The 21,388-nt window shown below is 53.2% G+C and overlaps 8 protein-coding genes across 8 annotated transcripts; 5 read left to right on the forward strand and 3 right to left on the reverse strand.

The window, feature by feature from the left end:
- Nucleotides 1–784: 784 nt before the first annotated feature.
- Nucleotides 785–3,656, forward strand: LOC62_02G003219 (uncharacterized protein; the record flags this gene model as incomplete). Its single annotated transcript, XM_062769747.1, has 4 exons — nucleotides 785–1,033; nucleotides 1,107–1,168; nucleotides 1,358–1,403; nucleotides 1,626–3,656. The coding sequence occupies 4 exons, from the start codon at nucleotides 785–787 to the stop codon at nucleotides 3,654–3,656; spliced, it is 2,388 nt and encodes a 795-aa protein (XP_062625731.1).
- A 974-nt stretch (nucleotides 3,657–4,630) lies between these two features.
- LOC62_02G003220 (uncharacterized protein) lies at nucleotides 4,631–5,776 on the forward strand (the record flags this gene model as incomplete). The annotated part of the gene is made up of 1 exon (XM_062769748.1): nucleotides 4,631–5,776. The coding sequence occupies one exon, from the start codon at nucleotides 4,631–4,633 to the stop codon at nucleotides 5,774–5,776; it is 1,146 nt and encodes a 381-aa protein (XP_062625732.1).
- Nucleotides 5,777–5,997: 221 nt separating this feature from the next.
- On the forward strand, nucleotides 5,998–6,731 carry LOC62_02G003221 (uncharacterized protein; the record flags this gene model as incomplete). Its single annotated transcript, XM_062769749.1, has 2 exons — nucleotides 5,998–6,379; nucleotides 6,445–6,731. The coding sequence occupies 2 exons, from the start codon at nucleotides 5,998–6,000 to the stop codon at nucleotides 6,729–6,731; spliced, it is 669 nt and encodes a 222-aa protein (XP_062625733.1).
- Nucleotides 6,732–7,575: 844 nt separating this feature from the next.
- Nucleotides 7,576–8,567, forward strand: RPS12 (40S ribosomal protein S12). The gene is made up of 4 exons (XM_062769750.1): nucleotides 7,576–7,737; nucleotides 7,836–7,950; nucleotides 8,033–8,289; nucleotides 8,489–8,567. Exons 1-3 carry the CDS (start codon nucleotides 7,636–7,638, stop codon nucleotides 8,251–8,253), a joined length of 438 nt encoding a protein of 145 aa, XP_062625734.1. The 5' UTR covers nucleotides 7,576–7,635; the 3' UTR covers nucleotides 8,254–8,289; nucleotides 8,489–8,567.
- Nucleotides 8,568–8,919: 352 nt separating this feature from the next.
- Nucleotides 8,920–10,986, reverse strand: GPI10 (GPI mannosyltransferase 3). The gene is made up of 5 exons (XM_062769751.1): nucleotides 10,674–10,986; nucleotides 10,522–10,626; nucleotides 10,237–10,469; nucleotides 10,019–10,189; nucleotides 8,920–9,975 (listed from the first exon to the last, which is right to left on the reverse strand). Exons 1-5 carry the CDS (start codon nucleotides 10,968–10,970, stop codon nucleotides 8,934–8,936), a joined length of 1,848 nt encoding a protein of 615 aa, XP_062625735.1. The 5' UTR covers nucleotides 10,971–10,986; the 3' UTR covers nucleotides 8,920–8,933.
- Nucleotides 10,987–17,243: 6,257 nt separating this feature from the next.
- On the reverse strand, nucleotides 17,244–18,559 carry SPAC2E11.10_0 (Putative 2-hydroxyacid dehydrogenase UNK410). The gene is made up of 4 exons (XM_062769752.1): nucleotides 18,334–18,559; nucleotides 18,185–18,289; nucleotides 18,050–18,137; nucleotides 17,244–17,998 (listed from the first exon to the last, which is right to left on the reverse strand). Exons 1-4 carry the CDS (start codon nucleotides 18,490–18,492, stop codon nucleotides 17,277–17,279), a joined length of 1,074 nt encoding a protein of 357 aa, XP_062625736.1. The 5' UTR covers nucleotides 18,493–18,559; the 3' UTR covers nucleotides 17,244–17,276.
- A 215-nt stretch (nucleotides 18,560–18,774) lies between these two features.
- Nucleotides 18,775–19,724, forward strand: LOC62_02G003225 (uncharacterized protein; the record flags this gene model as incomplete). The annotated part of the gene is made up of 2 exons (XM_062769753.1): nucleotides 18,775–19,089; nucleotides 19,142–19,724. The coding sequence occupies exons 1-2, from the start codon at nucleotides 18,806–18,808 to the stop codon at nucleotides 19,722–19,724; spliced, it is 867 nt and encodes a 288-aa protein (XP_062625737.1). The 5' UTR covers nucleotides 18,775–18,805.
- A 126-nt stretch (nucleotides 19,725–19,850) lies between these two features.
- On the reverse strand, nucleotides 19,851–21,376 carry SPAC17H9.08 (putative mitochondrial carrier). The gene is made up of 7 exons (XM_062769754.1): nucleotides 21,182–21,376; nucleotides 21,116–21,132; nucleotides 20,959–21,037; nucleotides 20,777–20,922; nucleotides 20,688–20,739; nucleotides 20,089–20,623; nucleotides 19,851–20,039 (listed from the first exon to the last, which is right to left on the reverse strand). The coding sequence occupies exons 1-7, from the start codon at nucleotides 21,303–21,305 to the stop codon at nucleotides 19,991–19,993; spliced, it is 1,002 nt and encodes a 333-aa protein (XP_062625738.1). The 5' UTR covers nucleotides 21,306–21,376; the 3' UTR covers nucleotides 19,851–19,990.
- Nucleotides 21,377–21,388: the final 12 nt, after the last annotated feature.

The following is a 21,388-nucleotide window of genomic DNA, read 5'->3' on the forward strand; positions in this document are numbered from 1 at the left end:
CGCATGTGCACGACGTCAGGCAACAACATCCTGGTATGTATTGAATTGTTTCTTACTTTTGTATGGCGCCGGTTCCAACGACTTTAGCCAGAGTGGGATCTAAAAGGGGGGAGGAAATAAATTTTCCACGCGGACTTTGCATGGCGCCCACCATATGTCCCCTCTCGTCCGCCCCACAGCCGTGGCACTGTGGCGCAGATGCCCTGTTCTGTCATCCGCCCCGCCCGCCCAAGGCTTTTGCGAACGCGTACAGCACGACAGCGTGTGGCACTGTCCCCGAGAAATCAACAACACCAGCAGAGGACGACGCCAGACAAAACGAATGTGTGCGAGCTGACAACAACAACCAGCTCGATTGGTGCGAAAACGTTTTGTGGGCACCTTATTGTGTGTGTGTGTGTGGGGGGGCGAGGTTGGAATGGTGCGAGTCACACCTGTGCACACAAGCCACGCCTAAAGCGTAGGTGCCCAGACAGGTTGGTGGTGACAACACTGATCAGAGTTGGACCAAATCCAACCCAACTACTACAACTACGCCAGCGTTCATCATCCATCCGTCCAACCAACCAACCAACCAACCAACCAACCAACCAACCAACCAACCAACCAACCAACCAACCAACCAACCAACCAACCAACCAACCAACCAACCAACCAACCAACTCCCAAAACCAACCCTCTACTCGAACAGTACTGCTCAACCTTTGTTTCTGCCTAGGGGTCGGCGGGCACGTACAAACGCACGCACGCACGAAGCGTACTCGCCCGTGTCCCCGGCTCAACCATGGACGACCAAGAGGCGCCGGCTGGTCCTCAGGCGCCGCCCGGCCCTCCGGCCCCGGCCCCAAGCCGCCCCCCAGCCCCGAGCCGCCCTCCAGCCCCACCAGTGCCCAAGCGGCCTACGCGGGTGCTGAGCGAGCCTCCCGCTTCTCCCGCCAAGCGGGGTCGGCGAACGATAGACGAATCATCCGACGAGGACCAAGGCGCAGCAACTCCTGCCCCACCCAAGCGACGCAAGGAGAATTCAGACTTGGTGAGTGGAGTGCAAAGTGGCGATGAATGTGTGCAATCTGACGTCGAGGTACAGCTACCCGAGCACGCGTCAGCTTCTGCACATGACGGTGAGGCACACAATGATGAGCAACCGGGGACGAGCACACGCATACAGGTGAGTAGTTTTGACACAAGGACAACCAGCAGCTTCACTAGCATTACTGACGCCGAGGCAGCAGCTTCCCAGGCACGCCCCAGGCTCTGTGCACGACAGTGTACCCAGTGAAGACTCAACGAGGGCGAGCGCAAGCACCCTTGCTCGGGCCTCCGGTGCGAGTTGTCGTCGTCGGCGGGAGGAGACCAGCCCAAGTAGCGCCGAAGAAGATGAGCCCATGCCTCGTTCTCAGCCTGTAAGTGGCAGAATATTCGGCAGCAACCAGCCCCCGCGCCACCACATCCGCTGACCGCCCGCCGCCCAGACCATCCGTCCAGGACTTCGGTGGCCCTTTGATGGCGAACAGTTTACCCCTCTGGAACCCCATCCTGGCAAACTAATCGTGACAGTGACGACAGTCAGTATATTCTTCCCGCGTCCCACGTCTACCTGTTGCCTGCTGACACACCACCCTCAGGACGATGATGGGCGCAAAAGTTTGCAAATCCAAGGCCCACAGGGTACCGAGACGCGTTTGCTGGACGACAATGGCTGGGAGGAGGCCCCTCGTCATGACCCTCCCCTCGAGGGCCTTGTTCTAGACTCGGCACTGGTCGACTACTACCATTCGGACATTCCAAAGTATATTATCCCGCCTTGCAATGTCCACAGGCCACCCACCACCACCACCAAGGCCCCAAAGACTGTCGCCAACAAAGACAAAGCCAAGCCCAAGGACAAAATCGTGGTCCTACGCGAGGTCAAGGACAACTTCCTCAGGCACCAAAACAACGTGAACCCGGCCTGGCAGAAAGCCCTTGTCCTCTACCCGGACAACCTTCTCGAAAATGAAACCCTACAGAAGAAGCTCGCTCAGTACCCACTCATCGGCAATTTTCCAGACAAGTCGAAAGTTGACGCCACCTTTGTCGAGCTACGTAGCCAGAACAAAGCTCTCGCTGTCGAGATGCGGCATCGGCGTGACTATGTCAAGAGCAACGAAAACACCATGGACTTTTACGACAAGCCGCCCCATCTCCGAGCCACATACTATCCAATCTACTCCTTTGAACATGGGACGGGACAAGACATGTTTGAGCCGGCGGCTAGTCTGGCTGTCGGGGGCGATGGTGAGCAGACCAAATCGCAAAAGAACAAGAAGAAAGCGGAATACAGCAGGCGCGACCAACAAGCCTGGCGCACCCATAAAGAACGACTCCAAGATCGGAGCGCTGCCGCTGGGAGTGTTTACGACGAGTTTGATCACTTGACCGACGACGACTTTGAGGAGTACATTGACAAGTCGATTACACCTATGGGTGGCGTATTTGATCGCGATCGGTCACCATGGTTTGGTCGTCACCTCCTACAAATGTTTTACCCCCTCGTGGAGCTGGCCCGTCAAGAAGTACTGCGAATTGCGGACGGAGACGACCATTCGGTGCAGTCGATGCCTTTCCACCGTCGCGAGCAGCTCAAAACTCTTCCAAACTGGTTTGACAACGAATCCTTCTTGCTCACTTTTGGTCATCGAGTGTTTGGCAGCTCTGCTGTACGAGAATACACGAGCAAGGATGGGTTTTGGTGCTCTGAGTGGTCGACAGGCCACGACGAGGGTGATTTGGACTATGGTGACTGGCACGCCTTCCAATTCCGCTACGGACCGGATTATGCCGAGCGCCGCCAGAAGATGCGGGAGCGATACCCAAAAATGATTCGATCTTCTTGCCGGGTCATGGTTCAAATGGTTCATGAAGAGCACAAGAAACTGTTTGACAAGGTGCGCAACCATGACCTAAAAGTCCGCAGTCACATGGAGACTTTGTGGCGTCTGGTCGGTACAGGCCCCCATGCCATGGAACCTCTCTCGGATGAGGAAGCCTCAGCGTGTCACCTCAACGCCAGTAACGACATTCGCGAATACGCTCGCCTCGGTGCCCAGCCCCCGGCATTCCTTCGTACTCTTGTCTCAAAGTTGGCCGATCAGCTCCTGGTTCGTCAGCCTGCTTCGCAATCGTCGACTTCGGGCTCCCATAACGCCGCTTCCCAGTCGAATCAAGGGGCCGGATCCTCACAGCGGCAGTCACAATCCCAATCCCAAGCAGAGGGCGATCAAGCTAACCCTTATCGAACATTGTTGGCCCCCAAGGACAAGTTTGCAAGAGAGGCGGTGACTGCAATTCTGGAATCGCAAGACTTTGTTGCTCTTCAGCCTTTTGAGGAAGGCTGGCGGTGCACCCCGGCTTTCCACGCAGGGCCGATTAATCTCGAGACCAGTATCTTGAGGCGGATGGTGCTTGGCAAGGAAACGACCTGGCGGAAGGCTGGTTCCGATAAAGACGTGGTCGACAATTCGGACGGCCACCTCGGTGTTGGGCCCTTCCGCTGGGCTACCAACTACCAAATGTTCATATATCTGGGCCTGATCAATTGGTTCACTGTCGAGTACCGTGAAAACCTTGCCATCATTGCCATGAGCCTTGAAGAAGGCGGCCAACTATGGGGGTGAGCAACAGCTTATATCGTGCTCCCAGCTTTAGCTGACATTGTTATTACAGGGAATTGGACGAGGCAAGGTCTCAACTCAAGACCAAAGCGCCCAAGATCCTTTCCGAGCTCCCGTTTCCATTCTTCAACACCCACGATTCGAAAGGGCAAAAGATAAGTGTCAAGCAGCATCAACTAGCTGCCCTCTGCTCCCTTATCAGGCGAGGCACCACCAAGGGTGACTACACAGCCCTTCTCTGCGATGAGATGGGCTTGGGAAAGACTTGGATCATGGTCATGCTCATCGCCACCTTGTCTTATAACATGGCAGTTTCGGACTGCTTTCCAAATTTCGCACCTGCGGTCTCTGGGCGGGTAGAACAACAAAAGGCCCCAGAAGGAATGTAAGTTTTGCTGTGCTGCAGAAGAGTATGGGCACTCATCCTTCACAGTTTGCAGAGTGGAGTATGGGTAGGGGAGTTTCGATTCGAACGCCATCCACAAAAGTCATTCCCTGCAAACAGTCGCCAACGTCACCTCTTCGTCAGCAATAAGACGATTCTACCGGGGCAACTCAAGGAGGTGGAAATGCTCCTTGACGCGAGGAGGTTTGTTTGCATCGACGAAACGTTGCTACCCTCACAACCAAACAATCGTCGCGACCTGTTCTCGGCTCACGAATTGGTCCCCCCCAAAGCCAGCCAGCTTCAAGGGTTCGAGGTGATCTTCTTCACCACCGAGTCGTCCCTCAAGGCCCAATCTGAGAGTAACGCGGTCGGGACTCTACACGAACATGGGACGCATTCCTTGTTGTGCAGGAGCATGATTTTTTCGACCCTTTTCGTCGACGAGGCGGGCTTTCTTCGTGCCCCGACGACCAAGCGGACGATTGCGATACGGCGAGTGGTGGAGAAGTCCTGTTTCATCGTCGCCGCAACGGGCACTCCGCTTGAAAAGTCTGTTTCCGATCTACTCAACATTGCGCGTGGTATTGGAATGCCTCAAGTCCTGGACCGAGAAAAGTGGGGGGCGGAGAGCCCTTACCACTTCATCACCTACGAGTCCGCGAGGTACCTAGATGCCACAGCGCAAGACGACCTCAGCATCATGACCATTGAGGACATGTGCGACTCGGAAGTCGCGTCCAAGTTTACCGACTGTTTGGAAGCCCCTCGGAGCATCATTGCCAACCTCGACGAGCTGGATGCGAAGCGCCGTGATATCCGAAAGCGGATCATCCAGGATCTAACCGACTCTGACGACGCCGATCCTGATGGTCTCACTCGTGCAATGTCCAACATGCTGCCATTGTGGGGAGACACGAGCGCCTTCTCCAAATCGACCGTCAAAGATTTGAACGAGTACAAGACTTCACTCTCCTCCGAGGGCATACAACCCATCCTCAAGCTACTCTCCGGCAGCTTGATTCGCCGCAAGCACACCTCCCATGGCCGGGATGGTGGACCATTGAACGACCTCCTGCCCATCCAGCCGACACCCGTTTGGGTCACTCTGAACCTGGAAACCAAGGCATGGTATCAGCAATTCAAGAAGAACAATAAGAAACACAACTTTGCGACAAAGGAGCGCATGGCTCTTCGCTTTGGGCCCGAGATTGCACCCGGTGGTGTTTACGACCACGACAAGTGCCCAGAAGTTATCGAGGCCATGTGTCAGCGTATTCTCGACGACTTTGCCAAGGCAGGAGACGAGCCTCCCGAGGCACGAGGCAAAGTAGTCATCACCATCAAGTGGACGTCTGGTCTGTCGTTGCTTCTGGCTCACATGTCCAAGTTCGGTCTCTTCGCCATGGTCATGACTGGCGAGCACACTGCCGACGAGCGTCATCTGAAGCAACAGCCGTTTCAGGCGCCTGAGCCTCACATGTCGGAGCCAGTGGCGGTTCCCTCAAAAGACGGACTCCGCTTGGAGGTCTTGCCTCCAGTACCGTGCAACATTTTCATCCTATCAGAAGTCGGTCTACATGGAATCAATCTCACCAATGCCACTTCGATTCACCAGCTCGACTCGCCGTGGTCGTGGTCGGCTGTCGACCAGACAATGGGTCCGCCAATCGAATCGGACAGCAACGCCGAGTCAAGTTCTTCCTCTACTACACCGAGGACACGGTCGAGCCCCTGATCTATGAGATCATTAGGTCCAAGCAAGAGTTGCTCGACAATTTGACCGCTGCCCCTTCTGCCGGGATAAGCACGTCTAGGCGGTCATCATCCTCACGCGCGTTACCGCTACTCGATACATCAAATGAATCTATGGATCAAGACGAACAGCAATCTGAGGCAGAGCATGGGCCTGGAACCCATAGCGATCGTCGCCGAGAGAAGAGGCGCCTACTTGCCAAGATGGCCACCGCTGCACCACCCCAAAGTACGTTCGGGTTGCTCTTTCGCCCCTACGAAGCCAATTACGAGGGCGTCTTCATCTCGGGGCCGCCGAAGATTGACACTTCGTTATCGGAAGCGGCCCAGCTGGAGGAGCGGAAGCGGTTATGGGAGCTAGAAGACTACGATCTCGACAAGGTCCAGGAGAAGAAGGTGAAGGAGCTCCTTGAGCTGTATGCGTCCAAAGCTGTCGACGACCGATCGGTGATCACGGCAATGAGCGACAGGGCGCCAAACTGCAACGAGATTGATGCTCTCTTGAGCGGCAATCGGTGTCGACTACTCCTCGATAACCTGAAAAAGAAGACGGGCTTTGACAAAGAGTACAAGGCGACTCAGCTTCGTGTGCTTTACTCGGTGTTTTTCTGTGAGTCCAGTGCCGGGGGAAGAGCTTGTACTGATTTTTAGCCAACTGCTCACCGATTCGCCAACATACTCTTCACGTCCTCGGGTGTTTGATCAACCGCTATGGCTACATCGACCTGAATGGCCTGCTTGTGTTCCCCGGATCGCTAGCCCTTCCGTTTATCGCCCCACAGACAGTCAATTCGCTCTTCAAAGTCGAGAAATTCCGCAATCTTGGCTCAGACAACACAGGCATGTGGCACGCGATCGACGGCACTTCAACAGGAGACCAGGGCGTTATCCTGAGCTTGTTGATGGACTTGGCTCGGCTCCTCTCCCCTCAGGCCTGATATCACACAGGTGATTCTCAGCTTTACGACACGGATACGTCCACAACTGCTCAATTGGACAAGGTACGAGCACTTCTTCTGGTGCTGTGGCGCCAAAACTACGACAAGAGGGGGACTGAGATGGGGAAAATGGCGTACGGTTGTGTCAAGGCAGCCATTGATGCCTTTGAGGGCGACTATTGCAGCAGCAGGTTCATTGCCGCATTTCTCAGCCGACGAGGCTCCCTTTGTTTCGACCACAACAGTGACGATGCTGGCACGATCTATGATCTACTTCAAGAAAGCGGCTGGGATGCCACCCCGCAGATGCTGTCAGACGTCACTATGACACCGGACGAATTGCCCGTCTTGACAACTCTGGAAGCGCGACTCGTTCCCCGTGTCTCTCCGTCTCTGGCGCCACCCTCCGCCAACCCGCCCCCTGGCACCGAGCCCGCCACTACAAAGACCGACGATAAAGCCCCTGGCACCGAGCCGGACACCAGCAGCAGCGATGAGGAAGACCAAGACAGTGACGATGATTCCTAGAGCCGACTTAAAACTGTAGATGGCGTTGAAGAGTAAGTAGGCCTCGACAGAGAATAACATTGTGGGGTTATGTGTGGCGGCTGGGAAGAGACGTTGCTTGTGCCATGCATCCAACTGCATGTCAGTCGTCTGTTGAGTTTGTATGGTGCCGGTTCAAATGATTTGCACCAGGACAGCATCTAAAACAGGGTGCCAATTAAATAGTCACTGCCACACGGAGATACCTCACGAGCACAAAATTCCCGAGCCCCTTTTTGATTCCGGCACCTCCAGTTTGCTGTCGTCCGCCACTTACAATTTCGGTGCTCGCAGCTCAGTTACAACCCTCCACTACACTTTCTATCACACAAAACCCTGGTGGAAGAAGACCATAACAATGTCTGACGCCGGATCCGCTGTTTCCAACGCCGTCGAGGTCGAGCAGGTTGAGGTCGCCGAGCAGTCCGGCCCTCTTTCGGTCGAGCAGGCCCTTGAGCAGGTGAGTTGGCTCGACCGACTCCGACCGGTCCCCCTCTTCAACTTCAACTCTTGTCTTCGACTCCCAACTCTTCTAGATCATTGCTGACGCCTATATAGGTCATTTCTACTGCCCTGCGTCACGATGGCCTTGCCCGCGGCCTTCGCGAGTCGGCTAAGGCCCTTGACAAGCGCGAGGCTCACCTCTGCGTTCTCGTCGAGACCGTTACCGAGGGTGAGTAGCGATTTGTGGCGGCGGGCCGAGTTGTGGCGAAAGAACAACGCCTGCAAAGAACAGCGTCTGACATACTCTTCAGCCGAGTACTCGAAGCTTATTGAGGCCCTCTGCGCCGAGCACAACATCCAGCTCATCAAGGTCTCGGACGCCAAGACCCTTGGCCAGTGGGCTGGTCTCTCGAAGATTGACCGTGAGGGCAACCCCCGCAAGGTTGTCGGCTGCTCGTCGGTTGTCATCACCAACTACGGTGTCGAGACCCCTGGTCTCCAGGTCCTCCTTGACTACTTCAAGACCCGCTAAGCTCGTCCCTGCGGCCCATTGCCTAGTTCTTTGAACGTGAGTGGTCATGGCTCCCCTCTCCCACACGGCGCCTCGGCCCGTTGCCTGATGAATATGGGACTCCCTCTTCGCATTCATGTGTGTCGACAACCCCTTTGGAATCGAACCTATCCTCGCAAGAGGACCTCCACTGTCTGATCTTTGCAATGGCCCTACACTCTTTGATGTTGCAAAAACCGTTGCTGACCGTTTTCAGTCGTCCACTCGTCTCCCCGACCTCGATAGTTTTTACTGCGGCCTGTTTGCGGCGGATGCATGGCAATGGTTGTTGGACATTGGTGGTGTCGGAGTGGCGGAGCAGTGCTGTGCGCAGAATGAGAATGAGGACACTGATGATCACTCGAACTGATCGCTGCCGCAGCGTTTTGTTCGAAGAGAGGGACACCGCAGCCGGGTACTCGAGGCTTGTGAAATGTCAGACGTGAACACGAGGACATGAAGAGGGAGTGAAAGTGTTCCCAACGCCGTCACAGCGGAACCACCACGACCATCTGCGACATGGACCTGCCATGACCACCTCTCATGAGCATCCGCCTAGCACCTGCCATGATATCGCACCGCCACGAGCATCGGTCATGAGTACTTCATGCAACTGCCACTTGCTTCATCTGCCATGAAACTACAGCCCCCATGTTATTGGTTCAGAGCTCTATACGAGGTGGCTGACCTTCACCACGCTCTTCAGGCTCGTCTCGTGTCCACACACGAACACCGCCACGCCGACGATGATCGTCTTGAGCGACGTCAAACCCGTTCCATAAATGCGCGCGTTCATGGTAGCCCAGACGACCAAGAACATGCGCCACAGTTTCCTGTGCCCCATCATTGTCGCTGCGACGCAACAGCTCACCAAACAGCAAGACATGAGATGGGGCATCTTCCAATCTCCGGCCAGAGGCCTCGGCTGCCGACGGTGAACGAGGAAAGTCGCGATTGAGATACGACACGGGCGACGAGTAGAACATCTCTTCTTCGGTTTGGCGGTCCGGGCGATTTGCTAGAGGAGGCTCACAGGTCAAGAACCATCCCGGGATAGCAGCTCCAGCGTGACTAGCCCATGGGGTCGAATGACACGGCATGAGAGCCACCACGCCAGTGACTGGTCCAAATTCGCCTCGCCTCAAGGAGCTGACTGCACCGACCTGGGCCGCTCCATGGAAAACATTGAGGTAGAGATAAGGCGCGATCGGAGCCAGAGTGATAAGGTAGAATGCCTTGCGAGGGACGCGGCAGTACTGCCGCAGGGACTGGAGGAAGGACGACGCGCTCATCCCCGTCGGTTGGTACGTTTTATGAAGTGCCGGGAGCGCGAACAAGAGCAGCTGTGGCAGTAGTGGGTGAATGAAACGCCATTCCGAGTGGGGTGACAGTGAGAGAACGCCGAGGGCAAATGTGATACTCCTCGCGAGCGTTGACAACGGCTTGGGCGCGTCGAGGTCGGCCAGGGCGCAAGGCAAAATCGACCGAGGGAGCAAAGCCACAGCGAATCCTTGACCCCACCAGTACCAAATAGGGAAGAGCAGGATGGGAAGCGACTGTGTGACGTGATACGCAAGCCCGGTTGCGCCGTAGGACGCCGCAATGTTCAGGAGAATGTTTTGGTGAAAGAAGGTTGCGACTGGGAAGACGAGTCGGCCCACAAAGAGCCAGTCAACCAGTGTGGATATGGCCAACATGCTCAGGCTAAGGCGAGTCAGCATGATGGCAGATTTTTCGGCTCACTCACCCTCCGGCAAGTGTCATGATCGTCATCAATGTTGCGCTGCGCAACCCGCCCGTCCGCCAAGCCACGATAGTGGACTCGAGGTGCAGATAGCCCCAGAAGACCAGCATCGTGGGTCGTATGCAGATCGATAGCGCAGCTACGAACGCAGCAGCCACAAGGTTTGTCGACGGCCTGCATTTGATGTCGTTAGTTGGGTCCAGCACCATCGATAAACGTACGGTTGACAGCTTTCAACACCTTCAATGCGATCTGCCGCTCCGTAGTCGATCTGAGACACTTGACGGGTCTTTGGCGAGTGTGCGTTGCCGCTGTCTTCAGGAATAGAGCCACTCTCAGGCGCTGGAAGAGGATAGAGGCAGAGCGCTATTGTCGTGAGAAGCGTCTCCGGTGATGTCGACAGGGCCCGTGGGAGGAGGTGCGCATTGAAAATAGAAGTCAGAGATAGTAGCAGCTGTTCAAGGGTGTTAGACGTCATGGGCGTGCACGCGCGCTACCCAACTCACAGCTCCTGAGGCTGAACCAGAGCCCAAAACCTTTGTTGCCAGCAAGTATGTCGAGTAATCTGTCAAAGCTGCAACGAGGACACCGACTATCCTTGGAGCCAAAACCTGGGCAACGTCAACATTGTGTATCACCTTAGCGCTCCTCCACTCACAATCCATTCCGTTCCCTCGAGACCCAAAGCCGCGAGCAGTCGATAGATGAGGTAGAACACTCCGGGCCAGAGCCATCCCCTCAGCCTCCCGCTGGCAACTGTAGTACTCCACCAACCGCCGCTTCCCCCACTCGCGGGCAGATCACGCCATTCCCACGTCAAGAACCCAGATCCAAAGGCCTGAAAGAAGGCCGGCTCGTATGCTTGGTAAAACTCGTCTGGCTGGAAGAATGTTTGAGGGAGGAGGAGAGCCAAGGACCGTAGTAGAATGGCGAGTATCAAGGCCTTCGAAACCATGGGCGATGTTATGAATGAAGAAGAGTCAAACGACGAAACATGTTACCCATGCACCGATGAAGTCATCCTCTTCCGTCCAGTGATAAAGGCGGCAAAAAATTACGTGTCCATCTTCTTTCATCTTGATCATCTTATCTTATCATCAGGCGCCGTACATGAAGATGAGGCTCTCTTCCTTACGTAGTAAGGCTCGGAGGCCCGGACAGAGGGCCTAGTACAACCCCTGCGTAGCCACCTTATGGTCACTCATGCAATTCGTCCTCCAGGTGTGATGGGGCAACATGTTGGGTTTGGAAGTGGGCGTGGCCAGTCGCACGCGCACCACCGTTAGAGGGAGCCGACTTCCAGAAAGCCAGATGGCACGGCCTCGAACTTGTGGCTTTCACAGCGCAGGCCACAAGCTACACCATGCTTGAGGGAAGGCCCACAAAGTCCACAAAGGCTCCTCAGCTAGTTGGTGACGAGTCCCCATCCCCACGCTACACTCTCGAATTCCCTGTAAGGCCACCGAGAACGGCGAAGGCCCATTTGCAACTGTCGTCCGCGGGGGCTAGGCAAGCCCCTTACCCTCCTCTCATCTTTCTTGCCTTGCCCCGTTCCCCATCTTCCCACGCATCTAACATACTTCTCAACCGGAGCCATTGTAACGTGAATGGTGCACACGGCTTCCACGATGTGGACCAACAGCCGCTAAGATCGGCGGCGAAGTCTGGAGATAAACCCCTTCGAAGGTGGGTGAAAGCCTCTCGGTGCTGCTGCCTTTGTGAGAGCTCTAGAGGGCGGTTGGCGCTCCATCCATGGGTACCTCGCTGCCCCAGTACGCCCACCTATCTAGGATACAAAGGACCATGATACAAGAGACCACTACATGAAAATGGGGGATGCTGCGGTCGTGGTCCACGACAGTTCTACGCCACTCAGAGGGTTTGTTTAGCCAGTTGGGTGGAGTGGGCGGTTCAGAGGGTAGAGGCGGGAAGATAGGAACAGCGGGAGATTCGAATTTCAAGCAGCGTGACGCCCATCCATTCTATCAAGCGGAAGAGTGCCAGGATCATCGTCCCACACTTTCGGCAAAACGGTGAGAACAAACACTACATGTTCAACGCTCACTCTGTCTCATTCCGGGTTGGAGATTAGGAGTTCAGCTCCTGATGCATCATGGATGTCGGTATTCGAGTCATTCTCACGACAGAAGCTGCGCGAAGGAGATATACCCACGTTTCATTAGTCATGTTTGTCCCTCTGTATCTATTCTATTACCGTTTCGAACCCAGGTTCCGGTCCCGCCTCTGAATAGGCTGCCAGTTCTATGTGGCGCGCAATTTGGCTGGTATCCGTCGGTGATGGTGTTCGGGTCGACTGAATAATTCACTACAAGCAACTCTGATGACTATGACTGAGAAGACGCCAATGCGAACTACCAGGTCAGACCTGCGCTTACAGGCCATCTATGTTAACACAAAAGTTTTCCAAGGATGGGAGCCAAAGAGGAAGTCGCGGTTATTGGAATACTGCAGTCCTGGGCCTTGAGGCTCTTACATCTGACTTCCCACCAATTGGAGGTCCACAGAATAAGGAACAGATTACTCCAATACCTTGAAAACTCAACAAACTGAATCCCGTTCTGATATCCATTTATCGCAACCCAAGCTATTGGAACATTGGATACACTAATTAATCCTAGTGCCTGCTCATGGAGGAGAGTTGGAATGCAAACCATCTACTTGTGAACCATCTAAAATGAGTATTTTGAACTGAATCAAGGGGCCAAACGGAGAATTAATCGTTCTCGAAGTACGTCATTATGTGTAGTACAAGTCATGTCACGAAAGTATAAGCCATGTCACGAAAGTTGAAAAGCCAATGGGTCTGCGTCGGTCGCATGCTCATCAGCAGTATTAACGAAAGTAAGTGCGATCAAGGCATTCGGTAGCATTTTCCCTCAGTGGTCTATATTTGCGGCGTACAGGCTCATAGGTTAGGCTACACACAAAACAGCCCACTCGAATAGTTGCATGGAGCTCCAAATTGTCGAATGCTTTGCAGCCCCTGAACCGCTGCTACCAAAATGGCCCAAATCTAGAATTCTGTGAAAGCAGCTTTTGAAGGCCGATATCATTATAATAATTGTATACAAACAGCGAGGATGCCTACCTCCATTGGCAATCATATTCAAGATGCTCGAACAACACTGGAGGCAATTCACGTCAATATAGTGATGACACGGGTCATTCGTAAGGCCTATTATATTAGCCCCAGAGTTGGTCCCACAACTGAGCTTTGAAAGATCAAATGGTTCACGCGCAGCAACACACAGCCTCCCCGAGCATTGTCTCGACTGAGAGATGCATGTCGCAGCGTGATTTGCATGCTATTGGTCCACAGAGAGGGGTTAAACTCGAGGATTGGCGTTTGATCTTGTCGCACACCTACCGATCTCGCCCTTTAGAGAGACTAGTAGCGCTCAAGTTTGACGAGTTCGGAGCCGTTGACCCGGAAGGTAGTGTTGGAATGATGAAGTGCCTGTGGTGCCATTTCGATCCGATTGAGACACAGATTCTGTCTCTTTCCATAGAATTGAGTCGTATTCACTTTTTGACTGAAGGTAAGTACAGCTTGAACTCGAATGTGAATTACTTGCACCAGTAATGTCGACTCAACTAGCTACGTTCATGCCAATACACCTTACAGCTTGATCCTGAACCACTTGCCCTCCGTATTTCAAAAATGTAGTGGGGTGCACTGGAATCTGTTCATTGAATTGACAAGCATGATGACATGCCAGGGAGCGAATATTGAGGAGCATGAGGCATGTTGAGGCTATAAGAGCACACAGATTGGCAGTGGGAGTGATGTCCTTTGGATCGTCACCCCTTCATCGACACCCAAGTTAGGATTAGAGTGTCCTGGGAGGAAGGGAATCTTGCAGATCGTCTTGGGCTGCAACTCTCTCCACCTTCTGCCTGAATGGAGCAGCCCATCGATTGAGTGGCCACTCGGATGTAAGACGTTGATTGGGACGGAATCCAATGCGTTGTTGGAAGGTGTCGAGATACCGCAGGATGTTTCTAGTACAATGTGTTGTTTTCTTGTCTCAAAACCTAGCACTGGTAATTTTGGGGCGAAACAGAGTAGTTTCAGGCTCCCTAAGAGGTGATTCATGGCACTGCAGGTGTCCTTTATTAGGTCACGTCGTTCATGAGGTCGTAAGAACTGGTCCAAGAATTGCCTAATTTTCATTAGGAAAACCTAATGAATTTTGACTTCTAACAAAGGTCGTCGAATTATGAGAAAAACAAGTCGAGACCTTGTCTGTCGGCGGTCCTGGGCGCCACTGTCAATCCACCATGATGACAATGTCCCCACGTATGGTACTCGAATTGATATGGGCCTGGGAAAGTAACATTTTCAAGGAGTTGTAAGCAATTGTCGAAACAATGATCGAGTTGTTTGCGTCAAAAATCCTAGAAATGCGGAATGCTGTGTAGATTGCAGAGCCCTTGATTTTACGTTGGCATGTCAGAACGGCTTCTGTTCCTCCCAATGTTGGACTACTTTGCAACTTTCTTCTACCTACCATTATTCGCACAAGATTCACCTCGTATTCGTCGGAAACATGAGCGACGCCTCTCAGGTCATTGTGGCTTGCAATAGCCAAGTGGAACGACAGCTGGAGGTCAAAATTCCATATCTACGTACTAATCCAGGTTCAGTTCCGACAAACTACGCGACCTAGAAGGGCACACACAAGCACGAAGAATACAGTCGTTCACCGGACAATTCTGAACGGCCGTGTTGGCAATCATACAGCTCCACAAAAGGTACTAGTGATCGTCTAGATAGTCGGACTATTATATCCCAACAGGCCGTACTACTCTCCTGGCGGAAACTGGACCTCCGCATCATTTTCGGCAGAAAACTAGCAGCACATCTATGCTACCACAAGGAACTTCTGGCCAACTGGCACCGAAAAGCATGGTCCTGAAGAGGAATGCCGTCACGAAATGATGAATTCAAAAGGCTCATACCATTTATTTGGCAAGTTTTGTCTTCTACGGGGACCACGAATCCGCAAAGAAACTCTACTTCGATTACCCAGAAGGAACACACACACAGCCGTATGTATCTGGACGTTTCATAAGTGAAAGAAACTCAAAACTACCGTGTCGTGGAGGCTTCGGGACTTTTGAACACAAAGACTCGATCAGAGCATTTGTGAATTCTTGAATTTCCCATCTTTCGAAGGCCGATATCAATATGACAATTATACAAAAAGAAGGATCCCATATCATATTCGCATTCATGCAAGATGGTAGTATCATGATGCCCGATATCAGTCGAGTTAGAACGAAACTCAACAACTTTTATTAGGACACAAAATTCATTAGGATTCCCTAATGGAAATGGCACAATTCTTGAAATTGCTCCTGTGGCCGCATAATGGACGGTAATCTTTGAAGAGCGTCCAGGTGGTCTCGAATCACCCATTTGTGAAGCCGCATCTTCACTATTGCCCTGGTAAATGAATACAACGACGATTGAGCTGTTTCGAGATTTTCGGAATAAACTACTTTTCGACCCAAATTCAACATTTTGACTGCCAGAAGGTTGAGAATCGCGCCGCAATTAAGTTAACCCCCTGTGTTCGATACAATGTAACATCAAAATGTATGCAAGAGAGCGATGCCATGTGTCCAAGGACCTGCGTGGAAACTAGCTAGTCCGAGCATGTCCAGGTTCGCGTGCTGACATTAATATCTCGGGTTTATCATTGGGTTCGAGTCTGGTGGGCGAAGTTCACACCGTTTGGCAGCTATGTATATTTTGTTAATTTAGGTTCTGTTGATGTTGACGCTACTGCTTCTGAATCTGATGATTCAAAGTGAAATACTCGAATAATTGTGAAGTATCATGATGCACCAATTACAGATACAATGATTGCAACTGATGATAGGAAGTAATATCCTCCGCGTGTAGCTGAATAAAGAATCATTTGCTTTGGGTCACGACATGAGCCGTGGCTCATGTGGTTGGACTGAACTGTGCCTGGGTTCATATGAACTGGCTGGTTCCGTATGAACCAGGTGTGGGTTTGTGTGAACGGGGTGCGGGTTCACCTGAACCCCCACAGGTCCATATACAATGTCACTGGCTTTTGAAAAGTCAGTCGTTAGGTCAGGTGGTGATTGCACGACTGATTTGTTGAAAGTTAGTCTGGTCTGGTGTTGTTGGATGGTGGTTAGGCCCGTCGACCAATCGGTATTGACGGTGTGACAATAGTGTGCTCTCGGGGTAATTCTCCTCGAATTCGCTTATTTCGCTTCAATTCCATCTCTAGTTGATTAGAAGCGACTCAGAATCAGATTCTGAAACATTGTTTAGCTCTAATTCGATTCTAGCTATGCTTCACTAACCTTATTCCGACAGAACGGCAAAGGCCAAACACAAGTAGAAGTGAGGTTTGCAGCGACAATGGGCGAATAGGATCTCAATACCCGTGCGTTGCTTGCGGGCATAGTTATAGGCACGTGCAATTTCTGAGTGTCGTTATTCGTGCATAGTAGCCAGCAAGTGATGCCTTCTTTGGGTTGTCTTCGATGGTGTTGCGGGAGCAATGAATCCAATGAACATGGACTGCAATCTCGCGCATCTCGCTGTGTAAGCGGCAGCCAAAGAAATGTTGAGGAATGTACCCCTTTGTCGACTGCGCCCATGCAAAGCAGGCAGCAAATCAAGAATAACGCACTACATGGTTCCGAAATTGATCCCTCTCATCTTATCGATGGGGTGCGAATGACACTTAACAATACCGTCACCTGCGTACCGAAATCCAGCTATCGCGGTTGCTTGGCCTCTCAGAATCCAACACCCTTCCCCAGCAGGCATGTAAGTACGCGAACAGGCACTGGCATCGTAATGAGCGATGAAAGATAAACCGTAAATGCAGTGGAGGTTGAGAGGGGGTAAGCTTCATCGAAGCTGGAACCATGCGCGCTGATGAGGAAATGTTGCAACGGGTACATTCCATTATCTGCCATCATGCCAGCAGCAAATGGATCCGAGTTCTCTTCCCTGCAGAACTCGATTCGCATGTCTTCTCGGACCATCTCTCTCACCTCAATTCGCATGTCTTGTGAACCATCCCTCTCCGCACGGGAGAGAGAGGTTCAGACGGCATGTGGATCGGCTTCTGTCTGGAGGAAGTATTTATGAGGGTTCACTCTGAGGGTTCACTCTGTAGCTACAAACATGCACGGTTATCTGACTAGCACTCAAGCATTCATTCAGTTCTACTATCTATTCACCCTACCATAGGCCCTTCTGCTCGGGAACAACGTTTGTCAGCTTGCCGCTTGCCAAGCCAGCACGGATATTACGAAGACAGAAGGCCTCCATCTCCTTCTGTGTCTCGTATGACAGTGTTCCAATGTGTGGCAGACATATCGCGCGTGGATGTTGAAGAAGTTCGGTTGGGATGGTGGGCTCGTTTTCGTAGACATCGAGACCGGCGCCAGCAATTTCGCCAGACTTCAGTGCCGCAATCAGCGCCGGTTCATCCACCACAGGGCCGCGGGCGGTGTTGATCAAGATGGCAGTGGGCTTCATCGCCCTAAACTCTGCGTCGCCAATCGAGTGCTTGGTAGATTCATTGAGAGGGAGGTTGAGTGAAACAACGTCAGACGTGGCGATGAGCTCATCCCGACCAACATATTTCGCCCCTTGCTCGAGATCTTCTGGGAGGCGAGACCGGTTGTGGTATTGGATGGTCATCCCAAGCGCTTTAGCCCTCTTAGCGAGGGCCCTGCCGATACCGCCCATCCCGATGATGCCCAAGACCTTGCCTGCCGGGTCGGATGACAGTGGCAGGCCGCGGTGAAACTCTCCTGCTTGGGCATTGGCAAGAGCGACATTGAACTGCCGGAGGGATCCTAGAATGAGAAAGAGAGCCGTGTCGGCAGTCGCATTGTCAACCACAGAAGGCACATTGGTCACTTGAATCTTTCGGCTTGTGCATGGGTCCACAGAAACTGATAAGTGTCAGAATGGAGCGGCACCTTCTCGACCCCCATCAAACATACTCTGATCGTATCCCGCTCCATTGTGGGCAATGAACCGCAGGGACGAAGGGAGTTTGGACACTAGCTCTTCGTCAAATCGCCCAGTCACCTGCGAGCTGTCAGATTACGACGTCGTCCGGGGCTGGAAAGACGAACGTTGATGGAGCCAGTGCCTTTGAAGTGGCGGTAAATGGCGGATACGGAGCTGTAGGCCGTGCTGAGGTCCTGGATGAAAGTAGCCCGATCTTGACTCTTGAGAGGCTGCAAAGGTGAGAAAGGTTCCCTTGTCAACACTGCGCGCTCACGATCAGTTCAGCTTCGCGTTCGAGATTTGCCAGCTCTTCATGTGCCAGGTTGACTGGGTCCAACAGCAGGACCTTGGGCTTTGCGGTCGCCAGTCCACGACTGCTTCGTAGCTGGATGGCAGCCGTCCAGCGAGGAATAGAACGCGTAAGCATCGACATCTCGAAGAACAATGAGGCCGAGGTTGAGGTTCGAAGTGCGAGGCGAGAAAGCAAAGCGGGGTTGTTGGCCGCAACACGGACAAATCGGAACGCCAAAGTGGAGGTGGTGGAACCCGGTCAACTCGAGACGGGCTTTGCCGAACGGAGCCCCGTCCCCAAAATTTGATCCCGCTCGTCCCCTTGGTTCCGTCCTGTGTCGCTGATACCCATTTCTAACTACACGTCAAACCTTCTAACGCGTTTGTTTGTGTCGTTGTTTTGTTGTGATCATTACCATCGCCATCGCCATCCACCAACCAATACCACTCAAGACATGGACATCTTTCAACCAGAGTACTCTCAAGGTGACGAGGCGACGTCTCAAGCCCACGATCAGTCTTGCCCGGTTGTCACGGACTCGTCACAGCTACAAGACGCTCAAGCTGGCCCTTCGGTTGGCATTCTTCCAGAGGACTCTGTCAACGATGCGGATTCAGAGCCACCATTGCGCGGCAAGGCGGCGACCCACGGACTATCCAATGAGGAGAAGAAGGAGAGACAGAAGCAGCAGAACCGTCGAGCAGCGGAGAGGAGTCGGAACAAGAAGAGGGAAGAGCTGTATGTGGACCTTGGAGCTAGAGCGACGTTTCGGGGACTGACACTACACCAGTACCGCTCTTGAGATGACGGTCAACAATATTCAAGACGAGAACCATCGTCTCAGGTCTAGGTTGTCCGCATTGCTGGCAGCCAAAGTCCCAGAGCCCACGCAGCCTCCAGCTGAAGCCGACGCCGTCTCCAACGTTGTTTCTGGCCCTGTCATTACCGCAACACTCGACTACGAGGGCCTTTCGAAGCTCCAAGCTGAGTTGGCGTCAGCCAAGGCAACATTGTCAAGCAAGGAGGTCGAGCTGGGTCGTCTTCGTGGGGAGTTCAACGACCCTGGCCAAGCCGACGATGCCCAACATCAACTTTTGACACATGCGGCATCCTTGAAGACGTCACAATCCGAGGTCGCTTCCCTGCATTCGCTCATCAACCACCTGCGCGCGGATCGAGACTCGTTGGCGCGGCAACGCGATGTCCTCTCTCACGAAATTAGCGCACGAAGAGCCCTTCGCGACTTTGCGGCAGACTCTCCGAGTTCGACCTCCAGTCGAGCCAACGGAGTCGAACGCGCGCTGTTGGAGTTGCGTGGGGTAGTCGACGGGGTCGTGAAGACTTGGGAGCAGGTTAGCCTTTCTGCTCCATGATTATAGCTAACGTCTCCGCTAGAGCTCAGTCTTGACCTCGATAACGGCCTCTGAACCTAATGCCGAGCCATCAGCCGCGGAGACTGGTGAGAAGACGTGATGGGCGTTGTCCTTCAAGGCCAACGGGCAGTACGATGATGTGATGGCATATGCAATCTACACAATGATGGGAATGGTGTTGCTACAAAGCGGCCTTCGTCCTGACAGGTGTGCGCCCCTGAAGAAGGATCGGTGTCGTTACGACCGCTTAAAAGGCCCAGCGAGGGCTACAAATCCAACAACCTCTTCAATAGTTGCCAGGTGGCAAAGGATATGCTGGGCAATTGTCAGCTAGTCGAACGATCGTGGTAGACGTGAGGCTCACCTGGTCATGGGGACTACTTTGATGTAACCGATGGTCAGGCCAACGTAAAAGCCGCGCCATCCTTGGGCCGAATAGATGGCCTGAACAGCTTGCCTCCAGCTAACGCCCTGTCCGCCTCTTGCTCCGCCCACTTGCATGCGCCGGCGAACAACCTCGAATGGATAGCTGGCCGTTTGGCTGATGAGGCCAGCGACAGCTCCACAAAAGAGATCGCGCTGGGTGTGCCTCGTTCGGAAGTAGGGTACCAACTCCGGGATTCGAGTCTTCATTGTGCCGTACGTGAGGAATGAAACTCCAGCGTATGGGATCATCCCAAGCAGCGTCACCGAAAAGCCGCGATAAAAGGGATAGAAGGGTAAAGACCTGGTAAACGCCGAGACGCCTGAAGTGGTCTGACCTGTTGGCTTGACCTCGGCCTCCTTGTAGATCATTTTGACAGCTTGTCTGAGCGTTGTTCTCTCAGATGCAGAGGTTTGGTATGCCATGCGAACGCGAACAAGCTCCATTGGGTAGGTTAGGAGAACGGCTGCGACACCTGCACCGAGTTAGCACTGTGCTATCGGACAGCCTCAGGCTAGGATACATGCCTGAGGAAGCACCAGCAAGGAAGAACCGGCCGGGCGTTGCCATTTCTGGCGTGGGGATGAGAATCTAGATGTCAGCTATGTGAGCACAATGGCTACCGCACCTTCTCGATCCAATCGTAGAACATGAATTTGATGCCCGCATATGGGAAGACGCGCAGGAGGGTTGCAGAATGGCCCTGTAGAAGCCCTCGCACGCCAGTGGTATGATAGATCTGAGCAGTCGCGTGCAGCAGGCCTGACGGAGTTCCTGGGAGTCAGCCTATGGCGAGGGCGACAGGCTTACCAGCATATTTACGGAAGTCCGAGTTGGACGTTTGAAACAAGATCTTTACACGGTCGAGCGGAGCAATGGCCGTCTTGGCCTGTGCAGAAAATAGTTAGCATGATCGACGAGCAGGACAACAGCTGGTACGAACCACACAGCCTGCTATTCCTCCCACTACACCACTCGTCAACACTGCGAGGGTCAGCAAGACAAAACCAGTGACAGGAGATGTGCCGCCCACCATAGTCCCAGCTCTTCTTGTCCGTTTTCGCTCGGTGGCGGCTCTCCTTCCAGAGTCGTGTGATGGCCTGTGGCGTGGTCTCCGTCGCTGGGGACACGCTGTCCCCGGCGGAATAACCTGCCATGGCTAATTGAGATGAGAAGCAAGAGGTAGAGTGAGAGAAGATGGAGTGGTGACAAACGCCAAAGAGGAGACGACTACTGGACG

This window comes from Vanrija pseudolonga, chromosome 2 (assembly GCF_020906515.1).
Source record: "Vanrija pseudolonga chromosome 2, complete sequence".
In the NCBI taxonomy this organism is placed as follows: Eukaryota; Fungi; Basidiomycota; class Tremellomycetes; order Trichosporonales; family Trichosporonaceae; genus Vanrija; species Vanrija pseudolonga.